The following is an 18,968-nucleotide window of genomic DNA, read 5'->3' on the forward strand; positions in this document are numbered from 1 at the left end:
CCTCCGAGAGCAACTAGCCAACCAAAAAAAATTCCTTCATATTCAACCCACCTCACGCACCTCACTTCGGAGGAGTATGGGAGAGGGAAATTAAATCTGTCAAGGCTTCCCTCCAAGTTGTTCTGAAAGATCACACCGTCTCTGAGGAAGTCCTTAGCACAGTGTTGATCAAGTTGGAGGGCATCTTGAATTCGAAGCCTTTGGGGTATGTATCATCTGATATAGCGGATCCGGACCCTATTACCCCCAATTTGCTGCTTATGGGGCGGCGGGATGCTTCCCTACCTCAGCAATCTGCTTGGATGGCGTCGCTACAGACACAGCCAAGTGATCGCAGATCATTTCTGGACCCAGTTCCTCAGAAACTACCTGCCAAGTCTTCAGCTTCGACAGAAGTGGCAGAACATCACACCAAGCCTAGCTGTCGATCAGGTTGTATTCATTGCAGATTACCAACTTCCCAGAGCCCAGTGGCCTGTCGGTAAGGTAACCAGAGTCCTACCAAGTGATGACGGTGCAATCAGAGCTGCTGAAGTGGACATTAAAGGCAACACATACATCTGCCCTGTGGCTAAACTGATTGTGCTACCAGAAATGCCTGAAGATTAGTTTGTAGGACATTTTGTGGACTTACAAATTTCCAGTGTAAATTTGTGGGGCGGCTGTACAAAATTCCCTGCCTCACGCATGCGCGAGTCGAACTTGTCCAGACTTGTCTGGTGCATGCGCATAAAGTTTTCAGTTCAGCAGCATCCAGGATAGCAGAGTAATACGGAGTTTCCCTGGCTTTATTCCTTTAAAGTCTGTTTTTCCCTTGTGTGGTATTGCTGTGCGTTAATAACTCCAAACCACACAATTGGTGCATATCCACACAACCCAATAAATATTGAGATCAGTCATGTTCACTCTGGAGTAGCTGCAGTTCTTTCTGACCGAAGAATTAGGCCAGCTGAGTTCCAACCACCCAACTGTGCACAGAATATCCCACAGGAACACAACAAAAATACAAAACAATTGAGTCCAAACTGACACAAGTGATAACACTTCCATTGTTTATGAGGCCTGCCTGATGATTTATAATGAAATGTAGGTTATCGGTGATGTATTCACTGGTTTCTTCTAACAAAGTTAAAGAAATATGAAAATTACATATCTGACTTTAACTGTCTGGATGTAGGAAGTGTCATTTTGCCATGAACTCAAAATGAAAGTTTACTACACTTTTAAAATGAAAACGTTGGACAAGCTGCAATGTGGTGTTAGTGAATCGTCCTGTATTTTGCTTGATGAACATAACCTATAGTTTCTGCAAACCCAAGTTATGCTTATGTTAAGTATGTTGCTATATTCTCCTACAATTGCTTTATTCTGTGTGCCTTACAAGGACCATGGTCTGATAGGATATATTTTGTCATGAGTAAGTTGCAAGAAAAGATATTCAATAGGTACTTTCCCTAGCCCCTTCCTGTCATGTAGGCACAGCAGACTGGGGGCTTCTTCTTCTTTATTCTCTTCTTCCTTTTGCTTTCAGCAAAAAAGTTTACTTATTCTGGGCTTTTCTTTCCTACTCTTATCTTCACAAACTCTGTCTATTAGATACAAGAGTTTAGATATAATACTATCAGATCGTGATCTAGATCTTGAACTTATTTGCTTTAACAATTTTAACAATTATTTGATTCATTTGTTATCGCTATAATTTTACGTTTTAATCAATTTAGTTTTTTCCTTATTCAAATTTGATATCTGACATAAGCATCGCTCGTCTGCCTGGATTTCATTGCATCAATCATCATGTTTAATTCAGCGATTAGTGGTCTGTTAACTGTGTTTTCATAACCATGATCATGATATAATGTTTCATCAATGTCTACACATATGTGTGTTAATACAGAAAGACCAAAACCAGTAGTGAAGGTGACTCCAGATCAGCGTGTGTTCAGAGGAGAGACAGTCACTCTCACATGTGACATACAGGGAGGAGGAAACATTCAGTGGACATACAGCTGGTTTAAAGATGGAGACCCTCACGATACATACACAACAACAACAGCAGACTTCAGATTCAGAGCTTATTATGTTTCTTACAGTGGTAAATACAGCTGTAGAGGAGAGAGATCAGACTCACAGAGATCAGACACCAGTGCTGCTGTTACACTGACTGTATCAGGTGAGTGTTCAGATTCACATCTGTTTAATGCTCATTTAAATCAATATTTGTGGCTCAACACTTTTTCTTATTCCCTTCTGTATCAGCCACATCTTTTTACATCTGTAGGACTGAAACAATTCACTTTTGAGGCCCATTCACACAAAGAACAATAACTAGTATGCACACCAATTGACAATATCTTTCTTTTGTGCACTGCAGATTTGCCCCCTGATAAATGCTTTGAGCTCTTTAAAGTCTTAAAGATTCTGTTTGAACCCAAATATCTGCAAGTGAACCCAATGATATCATTCCTGTTTATATATATATATATATATATATATATATATATTGTTAGAGTTAGAACGATTATGAAAGCTTCATAGTTACAGTTGTCTTTAGTTATCTTTCTTGTGTGAAAAAGCCTTTAGTCATTACTATTTCAAATGCAGTGCTGCATGTTTTTATGATGCAATGATTCCATTTTTTTTTTCTGTCAGCCAAATCCCTTTGACCTAAAATGTTTACCTGAAGCTCCCTGAGATTTTGTTACATTTTTTAAAGTTAATTGTATTGTTCATGGTTCTCAGATGTTGGTTAATGGTCACAAGACATGACATGCATTAAGCACTGTAAGGGAAACAGGTCAATTTAGCTCAAAGGGAATCATTTAAGATTTTAAAGGGAATTTGGACAGAATCACTAAGTCCTTTTAGTGTCATTTAGATGCATATTTACATGGAAATGCAGTTTCTGTGCCATTCTCTGAACATAAGGACATGTTCTGTGAATGTATGAAGACCAGAGGTTAAGAGGTCTCTCATAAGGAATTTCAGTCTGTTCTCTGTGGCCGAGGTGGGGGAAGTCAATTCCAAAGAGCTCGTGATTGTAGTTATTATCACGTGATGGTCATGCGGTCATCTCTTTGACCATTTAATCTTGATTACTTGCCCTAAAATTGACAATCTCCTTGGAATTGTCAATAAGTGTTCTTTTGTTTAAATGCTGTGAGCTACTCAAAGCTGCTAGTTGGTTCAGGCTTGTGGGGCCAAGATCTGATTTACGAACATCCTGTGTCTTGGGTCTCTGTGGAATTTGGCTCCTCATGTTTCAACCATGTTTTGACCAAATCTTAGATTGTCTGATTCGGTCTGATACCCTACAGCACCGTCGCTATGATGCGAGGACCGTGAGTTAGTGGATGCGTGGTCCAACTATTTAGAGCCATTTCTTTGTTCTCGAAAATCCCCTTTAAATTCATTATTTCTATAGTCTTTGGCCTCAGCCAATTCACAATACCTTACTCAAATTTTGCAAGGCCCTGTGCGGTCGTAAATGTGATGTCATGGTGAGAGTCACTGCAGACTTGTGTGTGTAGCAATTTATTGTGGCGGTTCTGGTTTATTATAACGTACATTGTGACAAGACTTGGATCTTCATATTTAGGTGTAACCTGTTCTTTTTGAGCAACAAATCAGAATATTAGAATGTTCATGTGACACTGAAGATTGGAGTATTGATGCTAAAAAATCAGCTTTGAAATCACAGGAATGAATTACATTTTATAATATATTCAAATAGAAAGCAGTTATTTTAAATAGTACAAATATTTCACAATATTACTGCTTTTGCTGTATTTTGGATCAAATAAAGGCAGGTTTGGTGAGCAGAAGATAATTCTTTAAAAAAAACATTAAAAAATCATACTGTTCAAAAACGTTTGACTGGTAGTTTATATCACTGTACAGAAATGTAACAATATCATTTATAGTTCAACCAAAATGAAAGTTTAAAAAGATTTAATTTAGCCTCAAAAATGGAAAATGGTAAACTGTTAAATGAGTTCATGAAGTCTTCAGATGGTCTGTTGAAGTTGATTGAGATTCAGTTGCTCCTCATATGAGGTTGTAGTTGGAGGTCTTCAGCTCTCCTTCAGCAGGCGCTTCATTCTGCTTTCTGTGACGAGTCAGAGGTGTTTGTCTGAGGACGAGACGGAGCCAGAGCCTCCAGAAAACACTGAGATCAGAAAACTAATGACAGGACAAAAGCAAAACAGAACAAACATTATGAAATATAACACATTTACAAAATATATAGTTTTCACTGAAAGTGCTGTTTGAGTCACTTTATGTTTTTGGCTTTTTTAACAGATTTCCCCACACCTACACTGACTGTGACTCCAAACAGTCCTGTTTTCACTGGAGAGACAGTCAATCTGAAGTGTGAGACAAAGCCTGATCACAGTAACTGGAGATATGAGTGGTATAAAGACAGCAATGAAGTGTCTAAACGTCACACTGTAAACAGAAACACTCTCACTATTAAACAATCTAAATCATCTGATGCGGGTCAGTACACGTGTAAAGGACACATAGATGGAAGATCAGTCTCATCACACTCAAGCTCTGCTGTTTCTCTCTTAATGAAGGGTGAGTTGAATATCATTGTCCTCCTAAACTTACTCTATTAAATGTATTTATTCAGATGAAACACGTACACTGGATATACAAGCTCCTGAAATTCCTCAGCATATCATTTAAAACCATAAAACCATTAAGTTAAAGAAAACAAAAATAACACACATTTGCAGTGAGTCTCATGATTGTGTCAGATGATCTAATGTTGAATCACATTAAACCTGTAGTGAATCAGACGGAGGAGAGACCATCACTCTCCTCTCCACATCTCTCCTCTTTAACATCAGTGTTACTCAAACACAGGAACTCAGATGATCAGATCATGTTTTCTGACTAGTTCACTGAAAGAGCTCTGTCTTCTTTCTTCACAGATTTACCCACATCTACACTGACTGTAACTCCAGACAGTCCTGTATTCACTGGAGAGACAGTCAATCTGAAGTGTGTGATTGAGTCTTACAGAAACTGGAGATATGAGTGGTATAAAGGCACAGACAGTGTAATGTTACAGGCGTCTAAGCGTTACACTGTAAACAGAGGCACTCTCACTATCAATGGAGTAACTGCATCTGATGCGGGTCAGTACTGGTGTAGAGGACAGAGAGATGAAAGACCAAAATCATCACAATCAAGCTCTGCTGTTTCTCTCACTGTGACAGGTGAGTTGAATATCATTGTCCTCTTAAACTCACTCTACTGTCACACATCCATTTGTCTGAAAATTAGTTTGGAATGGAAAACTCGTTTACTCCTTACCAAATTCAGCACAGTAGGGGAGAGCGGGGTGATTTGAGCCTGTGGGGAAGTTGAGCCACCCCTTGTTTCTAGACAACCTTAAACAAAATTGGTGATATGACCTCAAATATATGAAGAGTTGACCATTTTACTAACCATGTGGTGGAGAGAAGTCCATGGGATAATTGGTAACTACATTTAGGTTAAAAAAAACAGGGATTTTTTGCTGTTTAAAGTGATTTTTGTATGTTTAACTCATGCTTCTTGTGTCTGAACAATTACAAACAAATCTGAAAAATAATAATAATAATCAAACGTGTCTATGCATTAGGAAGTTATAATATAGGTTATACTGTTTGCATGATCTTAGCTCTAAACTGCTGGATGATACAAGTTTGTTAAAATGGTAGGTGTGGGGTAATTTGAGCCGAAAGTCGTGGGGTAAGATGAGCCAATGGCTCACCCCTTCTTATGGTTATAATGTATTATTTTACTGTAATTCTACATTATATGTCATTCATTTTAGACCAGGCATTTTGTTCTTTGTTTTGAACTTGACTTTGTTATGGAAATTTTATGTAGGCCTTGTTTATAAAAATTGGCCATTGAAGTTTATATTAAATTGTTTTTCCCTGCAACATTTATAACTGGGATGTTGAGTACTATTAGCCCAGTTCTGTGAGGTCAATTGCAGTCTTTATTTTTTTTTTCCCTTCTTTTTTCTGCAGTTTGAACTTTATTTTGATATGAAATTTAAATAATCTTAAAAATGGCTTTTAAGAAGTCATCCATCAACCTATTCTATTATCCAAACCTCTTTAGCTTATAGGGTCATGGGGCGCTGGAGCCTAACCCAGCATCTTGAGCCACAGGTGGGGAAACTCCCTGGATGGATGGTCAGTCCATCACAAGGCTCACACATAGATTTTAAGAATAATTTTTATTGAATTTCTCTTCCTTTGATATATCATGAGGTGAAAATGTTCAGTTTTACGTCAGCATAATCAATGACACAGTTTATCTCCCTGATGCTCAACTTCTCACTATAGGCTCAATTTACCCCACTTTTTTTTTTGTTGGAAAGCCATATTATGACAGCAGTTTATTTTAGAATCAAAGTGATTATTCACCACATCATGAAATGTACATATATAAGTTTGACCCATTACTGTCATGTGCTTGCTTTAAACACACCGTAAGTAAAAACTGGCTCAAATCACCCCGATCTCCTCTTTATACTGTGTGTTTTTTTTCTTTCTTTTTTTGTTTGCCTGTTTCTTAATAGAATGTAAACAGATTAAATATGCAACAATAAATGATTCAAACAAGCAAAATAAAAAACAATTTTCTCATAAGGAGATTGAGTTCATAACAGTGATCATGATACTGCGATGCTATTTCAGTCAACATCTACTCATATGTGTATTAATACAGCGAGACCAAAACCTGTAGTGAAGGTGACTCCAGATCAGCGTGTGTTCAGAGGAGAGACAGTCACTCTCACATGTGACATACAGGGAGGAGGAAACATTCAGTGGACATACAGCTGGTTTAAAGATGGTTCAGTCATCAGACGCGTCACTGAGAGAGTCTACACCATCACATCTGTGTCTGATAATAGTGGTAAATACAGCTGTAGAGGAGAGAGATCAGACTCACAGAGATCAGACATCAGTGCTGCTGTTACACTGACTGTATCAGGTGAGTGTTCAGATTCACATCTGTTTAATGCTCATTAAAACAATATTTGTCACTCAACACTTTTCTTACACCTCAATAGTAGTTTTGTTATGTGCCACTTGAAACACTTTGAGCTCATTAAAGTCAATGGACTCTGATTGTGTCACGGGTCGCTACTGTGAGGAGCACAGAGCGAGGAACAAGGAGACCAGGAGTACAAAACAAAAAGGAGTTTGATTCTTTTTTTCAGGGAATCACACGTAGCACAAAGAGTTGACAAACAATTCCAGACAAGGGAGAACAGAACGGGCTAGAACTATATAGGGCAGATAACGAGAGGCAGACAGGTGATAGGGATAACTAACAAGGAACGGGTGATACTAATAATGGGAAAAGGAACAAATAAGGACAACAGGAACTAAACGGGAACATACACATGACAGATCGCCCCCCTCCCGGATGATGTGTCGTAACAGGACCATCAGGGAGGGGGGGCGGGCACCCTGGAGACTGGTGCAGGACTGGAACAGGGCGGAGACAAGGAGAGCCTCCAGCGCGGATCAGGGAGCCATGACGGAACAGGGGACTCAGGAGGTAATGGCGGATCCTATGGATCATATCCCCCCCCCTAAAATTTTCTTGGGGAAAACTAGGTATCCTGGGGATCGCTCAGGAAGCGAGCTCTGGGGATGGAGTCGACACTGGGGGGCGCTCTAGAGACGAAGGAGGGCTGGACGGGACCAGCGGAGGCGAAGGAGATGATGGAGAGCTGGACGGAACCAGCGGAGACGAAGGAGACGATGGAGAGCTGGACGGAACCAGCGGAGACGAAGGAAAGCTTTCTAGAGCGGATTCTGGGGTCACATGAACGCTTGGAAGGCTTGCAATATTAATGTTCACTGGGCTTGCCATATTATAGTCTGGTGGGCTTGCCACATTAACGGCCGGTGAACTAGAGTAGGCAGCGGACGGCGGGCTGGTTCTGGCTCGGGGCAGAATGCTCTCCAGACACCGGAGGATTCCTTCAATCCAGCTCAGTCCCGTGGTGTCTGGGAGGTCCACGGGGCGATGGTAGTTGGCCCCGAGCCAGAACAGATAATTAATGGTGGCGAAAATTAATTTTAAGAAATAAGAAAATTAATCGAGGGCCGTAGCCGCAGCGAGCCTGCAGAACTCCCAGGAATACTCGACAAAGGGGAGATCTAGGCAAGCTAAGGCGCAGAACCGAGCGGCAATTTCCATAGCTGCAGGGAAAACAAAAAACTTCTCAAAAGGCGGGAAAAAACAAACACGAGGAAAAGTCGCCGCTCACTTTTTGTTTGGTCTGGAATTCTGTCACAGGTCGCTACTGTGAGGAGCACGGAGCGAGGAGACCAGGAATACAAAACAAAGGAGTTTTTTTTTTTTTTTCAGGGAATCAAACGTAGCACAAGGAGTTGACAAACAATTCTAGACAAGGGAGAACAGAACGGGCTAGAACTAAATAGGGCAGATAACGAGGGGCAGACAGGTGATGGGGATAACTAACAACAAGGAACAGGTGATACTAATAATGGGAAAAGGAACTGGAAGGACCAAATAAGGACAACAGGAACTAAACGGGAACATACACGTGACAGATTGGATGTCAAGTTTTTATTGTTTTTTAGCTGAAAAAAAGGAAATGATAGTATTGCTCTGTGTCATTATCATACTTATAGTTGTCATTATAATCATTTTGGTGTGAATGGGCTTTTAGTCATTACTCTTTCAAGATGCAGTGCTGCATGTTTCACAAACTTTTTTTTTTCTTTTTGTCATCCAAACCCCTTTGACAAAATATTTACTTGAAGTGCTCCTCAAATTTTAAATATACTAGTATTTAAATAACAACAGCACATTGACGGTTGTCAGATATTGGTCAATGGTCGCATGAAATACAGATAAACAAATAAAATATTTTATCTTTTTATTACGTTTTATTTTTATTGTTTTTATCTTTAAATTATATATTTTTTAATTCAATATTTTACCTAGATAAAAAAGTTTGTCGAGACAAACTTTGAAGTTGGCTTGAGAAAGCCAGGCCAGAAAGTTTTAAAAGTTTACAAAAGTTTTAAAAGTTTGACGGTTTTCAATTTGAAATAGTTTAGATTAAAATATTAAAGTCTTAATATTTTGAAGGCAATTCAGTCTATTAGACAGACAGACAGACATAGATAGATAGATAGATAGATAGATAGATAGATAGTTTAAAAATATTAGATAGAAAGATTGTTAGGGTACCTGGGGTGGTTGCTAAGGTTCACAAATGTTTACAGAACAAGCAGGAACCCAGTGTGCCTGTAGTTTTCTCTATTTCTGTTTTATCAGATGATAGAAAGTCTAAGGCCTTCTCAAGCCGTACGGCTGACTCATCTAATCTGCGGCCTGTTATGCATCAAAATAATATTGCTGTTGAGACAAAATGCAATGCCATCATGAATCTAGATCAGTCTCTGTCAGAAAGAGATGCATTAACGAAAATACTAGTTTGCTATTTATGGAGGCTATATCTCTAACGCCAAGCATTTCTGCAGACTCTGTTGATCTTCTCTTTGATTCCTTTAACTCAAACGTTAAGAATGTTATTGATGATATTGCTACTTTCATGAGTGTCTGCAGAATGGTTAGGAGAGGTGGAGGTGTAGCTGCTCTATTTGAATATGTCTATCAATGCAAGCAAGTGTTATTTGGTCAGTACTTGTCTTTTGAATATCTAGGGATTGTGCTGAAAGGTGCTCCACGCATTCTGTTTATCATTATTTTTGATGATATTGCTCCTGTGAAAGTCAGCAAGAAGACTGGCAGACAAAAATTAGCTTGGAGAAAATCAACAGCAGTACAGAGTATGAAAAGACAATGCAGAAAAGCTGAGCGGATGTGGTGGAAGACAAAACTTGAAATTCACTATAGCATCTATAAAGACATCAGCATACTATCATCTAACAACCAAACTAAATCAGCATACTATCATCTAAAAAACATTGCAAGAATTAGATGTTTTGTTTCCAGTCAAGACTTGGAGAAACTTGTCCATGCCTTTATTACCAGCAGGGTGGACTATTGTAATGGTCTTCTCACCGGCCTTCACAAGAAGACCATTAGACAGCTGCAGCTCATCCAGAACGCTGCTGCCAGAGCACAAAATCTGAGCATATCACACCAGTCCTCAGGTCCTTACACTGGCTTCCAGTTATTGTTAGGACGCAGATCAAGATGGCTTCTGAGGCTCAGGGTCCAGCGTCACTACGTCTTGGTGAGTTCATCATGAATAGGCGGGCCGTTGGCGGGAGGATTGGTGACGGCGTGCCTTCAGGTACCACTCGTCAAGGAAGCCGTGGGTGGACTCTTCCAGAGCCGACCATGCAAGGATGAGATCCTCCACAGCATTAGACAGCACGCGGATGACCTCACTGTCCACGCTGGGCTGTGAAGACTGCGTGAAAGGAGGGGTGTCGGACTCCTCGCCGGAACAGACCCACTCTTCTGCATCAGATGCTGTCAAGGACATGGAGTCGTAGACGGCCATCTCCTTCTTGGAAGTGCCAAAAGAAACTAAGTCACTCGCAGCCGACGAGTGGCGTTATTCTCCCTGTGTGAAGCACAGACAAGGGAGCACGGGGAGAGTGAAGCATGCGGGCACTGAGCCGACATGACATTACTCGAGCCTGGCATCAAACCCCACTGCTCCGCTCTTTCCTTCTCTTTGGCGAGAAATAAAACGGGAGAGCAGGCAATAAGGCGATCCGCGAGCAGAGAAGGGCGGGACTCATACAGTACTCTCGCACTGAGAGCATGAGGTCTCAGTGAGCACAGCCTCTGCGTGGGCATTGCCCAGACAGGCGACACACTCACTGTGCGCATCTGCATCAAGTAGGGATTCCCTGCACGAGCTGCATTTGCGGCGCAACATTTGAAACAAAGCCGCGGAGGAAATTTGCTCAGAATTTGCTCTTTTAATAGCTGGATGGCCACAGGGGAAGGCGATCGCTTATTCCACTGCCGGGGCTCTTCTATGGCGGCTAGCAGCTGCTTGTTTGTAGGCTTCTTGACAGTATAGTCAGAGAAGAGATGGTCTTGTCGCTGAAGGAACAAATTCTGATGAAATGGTGCTCTGAGTCGACTTATATAGCAGCCGGATCCTCCCCTTCTGGCGGGCTACAGTGCCATTGGAATCAGGCTTCAGTAGCGGAGTAAACAGGAGTTACCCCATACACGCAACGGGAGATACCGTTCTATGGGGAGCTCCATTTTATGAATTGGCTAAAAATTTCACTTTGACAGCAAACCTGTGAGTGAATAGAAACACTCTGGACAACTAAATGTGACATCATGCGAGTCACTCTACACTGCAGACTCATAACTTTGTTTGTTTAATGTGGAGGTTCTGGTTTATTATACCATTGTGAATTGTGACAAGACTTCCCAGTGTTATGGATGCCTCCGTCTTTGATATTTACTTTAGTCACTGCCGCTATGGTTACAAGTGATATTCACAACTATCACAAGAATAGAAATGGACAACAGAGGTCAATACACATCAGTTTTGTATCGAAGTCATTTCTATGGCGTGTCAGGGGCATTTGTCTAAGGACGTGACAGAGCCAGAGCCTCCAGAAAACACTGAGATCAGAAAACTAATGACAGGACAAAAGCAAAACAGAAGAAATGCTATGAAATATGACACAATATTGTATAAATAGTTTTGTAACACATTTACAAAACATAATTGCTTTCACTGTAAGTGCTGTTTGAGTCACTTTGTTTTTGTTCTTTCTTCACAGATTTACCCACATCTTCACTGACTGTGACACCAAACAGTCCTGTATTCACTGGAGAGAGAGTCAATCTGAAGTGTGTGATAAACTCTGATCACAGTAACTGGAAATATGAGTGGTATAAAAGCACAGACAGTGTAATGTTACATACATCTGAGTATTACACTGTAAATGGAGACACTTTTAGTATTGTAAAAGCTATTACATCTGATCAGGCTCAGTACTGGTGTAAAGGACACATAGATGGAAGACCAAAATCATTACAATCAAACTCTTTGTATCTCTCTGTGAAGGGTGAGTCCATATCATTGTCCTCTTGAAATCACTCTATTAGATGTATGATCATTTATTCAGATTGGGACACTTACACTGAACCTACAAGCTCCGAAATTTCTAATGTAGTAAAATAGTAGAATAATATAGTAAAATAAATAAATAAATATGTAAACAAATTGCACACGTTCACAGTAAGTCTTGTGATTGTTTTAGATTATCTAATGTTGAGTCACATTAAAGTGCTGTCTTCTTTCTTCACAGATTTACCCACATCTACACTGACTGTGACACCAGACAGTCCTGTATTCACTGGAGAGACAGTCAATCTGAAGTGTGAGATTGACTCTGATCACAGTGACTGGAGATATGAGTGGTATAAAGGCACAGACAGTGTAATGTTACAGACGTCTGAGCGTTACACTGTAAACAGAGACACTCTCACTATCAGAGGAGCTACTGAGTCTGATGCGGGTCAGTACTGGTGTAGAGGACAGAGAGATGAAAGACCAAGCTCATCACACTCAAGCTCTGTTTCTTTCTCTGTGACGGGTGAGATGAATATCATTATTCTCCTAAACTCACTCTAATATGTCCACATATCTAGTGGAGAGATTATCTTGCTTACTGAATATAACTCAATATAAACTGTTTTTGCCTTCTACCTGTTAATAATATGCAAACAGATCACATCATGCAACAATAAACAATTCATACTATGCTACATTGTAAATTCAGCACTATTTTTTTTTCTAATGAGGAAAACATTTCATGATAGAGTGATGCCAATTCAATCAAAATGTACTCATATGTGTATTAATACAGCGAGACCAAAACCAGTAGTGAAGGTGACTCCAGATCAGCGTGTGTTCAGAGGAGAGACAGTCACTCTCACATGTGACATACAGAGAGGAGGAAACATTCAGCGGACATACAGCTGGTTTAAAGATGCTTCTGTCATCCCACATGTCACTGAGAGAGTCTACACCATCACATCTGTGTCTGATAATAGTGGTGAATACAGCTGTAGAGGAGAGAGATCAGACTCACAGAGATCAGACACCAGTGCTGCTGTTACACTGACTGTATCAGGTGAGTCTTCAGATTCACATCTGTTTAATGTTCATTTAATCAATATTTGTGGCTCAACAATTCCCTTGTACTCGTCTTTATCAGCCACATCTGTTCTTACAATGAACTGAATCAATTCACTTTAGTCATTAGTCTGTTTAGATGCAGAACTGTGTAAGAAACTGAGCAGAAGCATCACTATTTCAGTAGTTCATGTATATTTTGCAGAAACAACCTGCAGTCAAATATAACCAGCCAAACAATATATGTTGTGGTATAGTGCTGTGCCATGTGCATTAAAATTAAGTTGTTTTATTTTTCTTTTACACAAATGATGCTTATTGTAATGTGCTGGGTGTATAAATGTCAGAATAATTTTTCAGTTGCAGACAAATATTTAATGATTTTTCTAAATCAGACGCTTCAGGATCTGAATTTGTTCTTGTTCTCCTGCAGATCTAAAGCCAAAGCCTGAACTCACGTCAGATCCTGCAGGAGCTGCACTGACAGGAAACACAGTGACTTTGTCCTGTCACATGGATCTGTCCCCTGGATGGGACTTTTACTGGTACACACACACACTGAACTCTGAGACAAAGACAGAAACAAACTACTACAGAGTGAAGATTGATTCAGTGTCTGATGGAGGCAAGTACTGGTGTAGAGCTGGAAGAGGGGAAACAGTCTACTACACACAATACAGTGATGCACTGTGGGTAAATGTTACAGGTGAGAGAAAACATAGTATCTGACACAAAATACAGATCAGATACAATATCTACAGAACATCTAAAACTTTGAATCTAAAATTAATGCAATAATCTGTGTTTGTACAGTGAGTCCTAAAGCTGTGGTGACGGTACGGCCTGATGAACGAGTGTTCAGAGGAGAAACAGTCACTCTCAGATGTGATATAAAGTGGGGAGGAGACACTGAGTGGACGTACAGATGGGAAACAGAGGGAACAAACTACCAATATACAAACTCTGTCAGCCGAATCTCAACACAAGAGTTGAACATCAGGAGTGTTGATCACTTTCACAGCGGTAAATACACCTGTACAGGACAGATGGGAACACAAAGCTCTCAGCGCAGTGATGCTGTTACACTGACTGTATCAGGTGAGTTTGTGTGTTTGTTCATTATTATCAGTGTGAACAGCTTCTCTCTCAGTCTCTCTGTGGCTCTATAACTCCTCATGTTTTGTTCAGCTGAAGCTCAGGCAGCAGTGCGAGTGTCTCCACAGCCGTGGCTGACTGAAGGAGACTCAGTGACTCTGATCTGTGAGGTTACAGGCTCCTCTACAGGCTGGACGTTCAGCTGGTTCAGAGATGATGATCATCTGTCCGACAGCAGCAGAGGAGCTGGAGGCTCTTACACTCTCAGTCCTGCTGCTCTACAGCACACAGGAGTTTATACGTGCAGAGCAGAGAGAGGACGAGCAGCCTATTACACAAAGTACAGTAACACACAGCCACTGTGGATCACTGGTGAGTCAAATCATGTCAACATCTCTATTTTAAACTAATTTGATCTGTAACGTTACACCAGTCAACAATTATTAGAACATGTTTTGACAATGTCTGAAAAAAAAAATGTTACCTTTCAATTTTCCCTACTGAAACATCATATTTACATTAAAATTACAATTGTAGTGATATTGAAAATCTGAAATGTCTTTGTAAGTGGATCTCAAATGACACAAGCTGCATAACTGGGTTTCATCTCTGTTTCAGGTGTCTCTGCTTCAGTGTCTCTGGTGGTCAGTCCCAGCAGAAGTCAACACTTCTCATCTGACTCTCTCTCTCTGAGCTGTGAGGATCAGAGTAACTCTACTGGATGGTCAGTGAGAAGATACACAGACAGAAACACAGAAGATTGTTCAAAACTAACAGGATCTACATGTCGAATCGACTCCCTCAACACATCTGACGCTGGAGTTTACTGGTGTCAGTCTGAATCTGGAGAGAAACGTCACCCTCTCAACATCACTGTTCATGGTGAGTTGACTGATATAAAACTAGATCAAATATAATAGATGATCTGTTTTAATACACATGTTGCCTTCCTCATCTTAATAGATGTTTGTTTATCTGTACAATATGTGTCACCATCATCTTCCTACATGCATGTATCTCTTGTGTTGTGTAGATGGTGATGTGATTCTGCTGAGTTCTGTTGATCCTGTGATTGAGGGAGATACTCTGACTCTACACTGTTTACATCGATCCACAAACTCCTCGATCCTCAGAGCTGATTTCTATAAAGACAGATCACTCGTCCAGAATCAGACAACAGGAGAGATGAACATCACGACTGTCTCAAAGTCACATGAGGGTCTGTACTACTGTAAAACAGAGAGAGGACAGTCACTGCACAGCTGGATCTCAGTCAGAGGTGAGAGTCAGTGGAGTTCATTCACTGTCAGCTGATTCGATTTTATTCATGAGCAATTAGTTATTGACAGATGTGTTTATTCTTTCACATAACTCACAGGAACTAAAATATAACTAACAAATCACATATACTGACATGTACACACCTCGTCAACGTCCTATTCAATGAAATGAAGAGTGCATTAACGACAGCATTAGAATAAAATCTTGCCCAAAATAAAATTGTCATCATTTACTCGCTCACTCACGTTCTTTTCTTTTCTTTTCAATGAAAAGTGAAACATCAATTCTTCCACAAAAGAAAGTCGGTGCACCCGAACGACATGAGTTTGAGTAAATGATGACAGAATAATAATTTAAAGGGTAAATTAGCTATTTAATACAGAGCTAAGGTGGCATTGTGGTGGAATAAATATGACATGGGAGGAAACATTATAAAAATAATGCTTTTTTGTTTACTCACAAAATGTTGGGTTCCTCAAGAAACTTCCTGAAAGCCTTTAGGAGCTCTGTAATGTTGCTCAATAATGTGCTTGTGTCTCTGTTTTTCAGTGTCAGGTTCAGGTCAGATTTCTGTCTTCAACATCCTCAGTTCTCTTCTGGCAGCTTGTCCGTATCTGCTGGCGACAGTCGTGCTGCTTTTCAAATGCTGCAGAGCGAGAGGTAAAACTTCTGTCTGATCCGTCTCTCCATCTCAGTGACTTTTACCCAAACGATTCACATTCACTGATGATGGTCGTTCATAATCAATAACTGCAGTGGAAGCAAAACAGAAAGTGTGAAATTTAATTATAAAAATAAATGTTTTGTCTGTGTGTGTGTGTATTTCACAGTTATATCTACTGAAGACCAAAGCCAGTACACCGTAACAGTGGAATAATCATCTATTATTCTCCAAACGGCAGAGTCACAGGATGCTGGAGTCTCAGGCTGAAGGCTGGGAAACACACTGGACACGGCCAGTCCATCACAAGACTAACACACACACATTCACACTCTCACTCAATTTAGTGTCTACTTCACCTGTGCTGCAGATTAGATTGTGGGAGAAACCAAACCAACACATGGAGAACAAGCAAACTCCACACAGAAAGGCCTCCTGTTCATCATCTACTCCAAAACAAGTTTCGTAATGTATCAGTCAAATTCACTGTAAGCTATTGAAAGTTGCCCTTTTTAAGACACTCAGAGAACAAACAAAACTGTTAAATAAAAATAAATACAGTTCGCAGCAGTTTATAACTCATTATTATCAATAAAAGCTGAGACAGAGACATCGCTAATAATATCTGTTATTAAAACTGTATTGGATGTGAGGAATGGGTTCATTATGACTTTTGAACAGAAGAGACCTCCATCAATAAGACTGAACAACTTTTATATTTAAACTGAGCATTTAAATATCTAAGACTTATTATTGCAGATATAGAGTGACAAGTGATATTAATATCATTGTATGTAGTCTGCTATACTGTTATAAAGATCTCATTGATTTACAAGCGTCAGAATTTTGGCCATACATATTAGCATCTGCACCTGAATCAAATAATTGCATTATTGTTGCTTAGTTTGGGCCTCAGCATTTTGTCCCCTCTTTTTCAGCGTGAGCTTCATTTTCTCACTATAGCATACTATGAGCCATAAAAAGCTGATGTATTAATTATGAAAGTGTTTCGTTGTTTTCTTTGCTTTTTGATTTTGTCAAAATGTTCAATAAACTATGATATTTCTAAAAAAAAAAAATTGATTGTCTAACTATAATTTCATAATTTTAGGCTTTACAGGGTTAAATATACTTTCTCTTCTCATCATACCTTTCCCGTTCACATATTACATGTTCTACACAAAATGTATTAAAAAAATTTCATAAAATTCAAGAGCAGTTTTTGAAGGGGACACAAATAATACAGCTAGAATTGTACTTGTAAGGATATGTATAAATAGAGGAAACCTTACTACTATTAGTGCAGCAGGGAGACCATGGCGTTATTTTAATGACAAATGTCTAGAGCGCATTATTGTAGCACGAAAGCACATTAATATAATGCGCGAGCGCGAATCTCTTCCCTCGCACGCGGATTTTCTTTGCTCTGGCACAAAACCAGACTCCCGCTCTCAGATACAAGCTACTCTTGCTCAGAGAGTGCGTGCACTTAAAACGTGTCTCTCCCAAGCGGCAACCTCCCGGTCTCTCGCTTGAAGCCAATACGGAAGTGACTAAAACTATTGGAGTTTCTAAGTGTCCTTTTTTGGAAAGACTTCTAAATTTATCTTGAAAAAAGCTTGCAGAAAATATAGATTTTTGAGAATCACCCTTCAATCTTTTGGTTTACTTTGCTGGATATAGCAAATGATGACAAAATAAACATTTGAAACAAGATAAATTGTCTGCTTAATTTCATGTCGGACTCGTACCTGCAAATGTTCAAGTTGGTTGAGTAGCCTTTGTTAAAGCAAGAGTCTTCATGAATAGCTTATGCTGTACAATTATGTTATGTCCTTTATTGTCTTATCCAGAAATGAAAACTTTTTTCAGAGCAGGAAACATGTAATTAATTTAATGTAGGAGAATAATTGTAGACGGGTGTTATTTGCGCACGCACCAGCAGGCGCCTCACGTGAGTCAACATGTGTCAACAAAACCAGGAACTATGCAGCGCTAAATATACAGTGTTATGTCAAAATGCTTATTTATTTAATTTTGAATGAAACAAATGTAATCCTGATAGTATTCCCACTTTTTACAAAATGTAACTGTAATCTGAATACTTTGTTTTTTGATGTAACTGTAACGGATTACAGTTACTAGATTTTTGTATCCTGATTATGTAACGCCGTTACATGTATTCCTTTACTTCCCAACCCTGGTGATGGAGGATGATATGGGTCTTCTTGTTGTCCCGAGTGGCGTTTCCAGCCAACTCCAAAATCTCAGCAGTGAGATACTTGAGCACAGCAGCCAAATAAACCGGATCACCGGCATCGACACGCTCGGCATAGTTGCCTTGGCGGAGAAGCCTGAGAAGTTAGCGCAGGCCTTTCCACCGGTCTTACCTCTTCCACTCATTGTACTTGAAAACTGTTCTTTGACTACGTAGCGTAACAATTAACTTTTCTTCTTCTTCTGGCTTTTTATGGCGGTTGGCAAACAAACAAAAAGGTGCATTCCTGCCACCTACTGAGCTGGGGTGTGATTCATTGATGGAACAGGAAGAAAGACTGAGGAAAAAAAAAATGAAGGAAAGGACCACTAATAATAAATTGGCTTCTAAATCCTCTTAAACAGATGCACCTTAAATATTTCTTAAATATTTGTATTAATGCTTTATATACTCTATAACTTTCCAAGCCATTATTCAGCAGTTTTTTTAAGTGTAATATTTCCTATCCCCATTTCTTTTAACTCTTCCACCAGAATTATCCTTTCATTTTGATAAGCAGTGCAATA

General features: G+C 39.8%; 1 protein-coding gene across 1 annotated transcript; it reads left to right on the forward strand.

Annotated features, from left to right (window-relative positions):
• The first annotated feature begins 3,965 nt into the window (after positions 1–3,965).
• LOC107670790 (Fc receptor-like protein 5) lies at positions 3,966–16,646 on the forward strand. The gene is made up of 13 exons (XM_016463558.1): positions 3,966–3,975; positions 4,300–4,578; positions 4,938–5,225; positions 6,736–7,002; positions 11,787–12,074; positions 12,318–12,605; positions 13,581–13,853; positions 13,961–14,245; positions 14,336–14,614; positions 14,861–15,124; positions 15,276–15,521; positions 16,073–16,183; positions 16,426–16,646. The coding sequence occupies exons 1-13, from the start codon at positions 3,966–3,968 to the stop codon at positions 16,452–16,454; spliced, it is 2,907 nt and encodes a 968-aa protein (XP_016319044.1). The 3' UTR covers positions 16,455–16,646.
• The last annotated feature ends 2,322 nt before the right edge of the window (positions 16,647–18,968 follow it).

This window comes from Sinocyclocheilus anshuiensis, unplaced genomic scaffold, assembly GCF_001515605.1.
Source record: "Sinocyclocheilus anshuiensis isolate Anshui unplaced genomic scaffold, SAMN03320099.WGS_v1.1 scaffold1402, whole genome shotgun sequence".
Taxonomy (NCBI): domain Eukaryota; kingdom Metazoa; phylum Chordata; class Actinopteri; order Cypriniformes; family Cyprinidae; genus Sinocyclocheilus; species Sinocyclocheilus anshuiensis.

Excerpts from the sequence above, each read along its gene's own strand:
- LOC107670790 (XM_016463558.1), top strand. Across the intron at positions 13,854-13,960 it reads ACTGTGGGTAAATGTTACAG|TGAGTCCTAAAGCTGTGGTG; the intron begins GTGAGAGAAAAC and ends GTGTTTGTACAG. Across the intron at positions 14,615-14,860 it reads ACAGCCACTGTGGATCACTG|GTGTCTCTGCTTCAGTGTCT; the intron begins GTGAGTCAAATC and ends TCTCTGTTTCAG.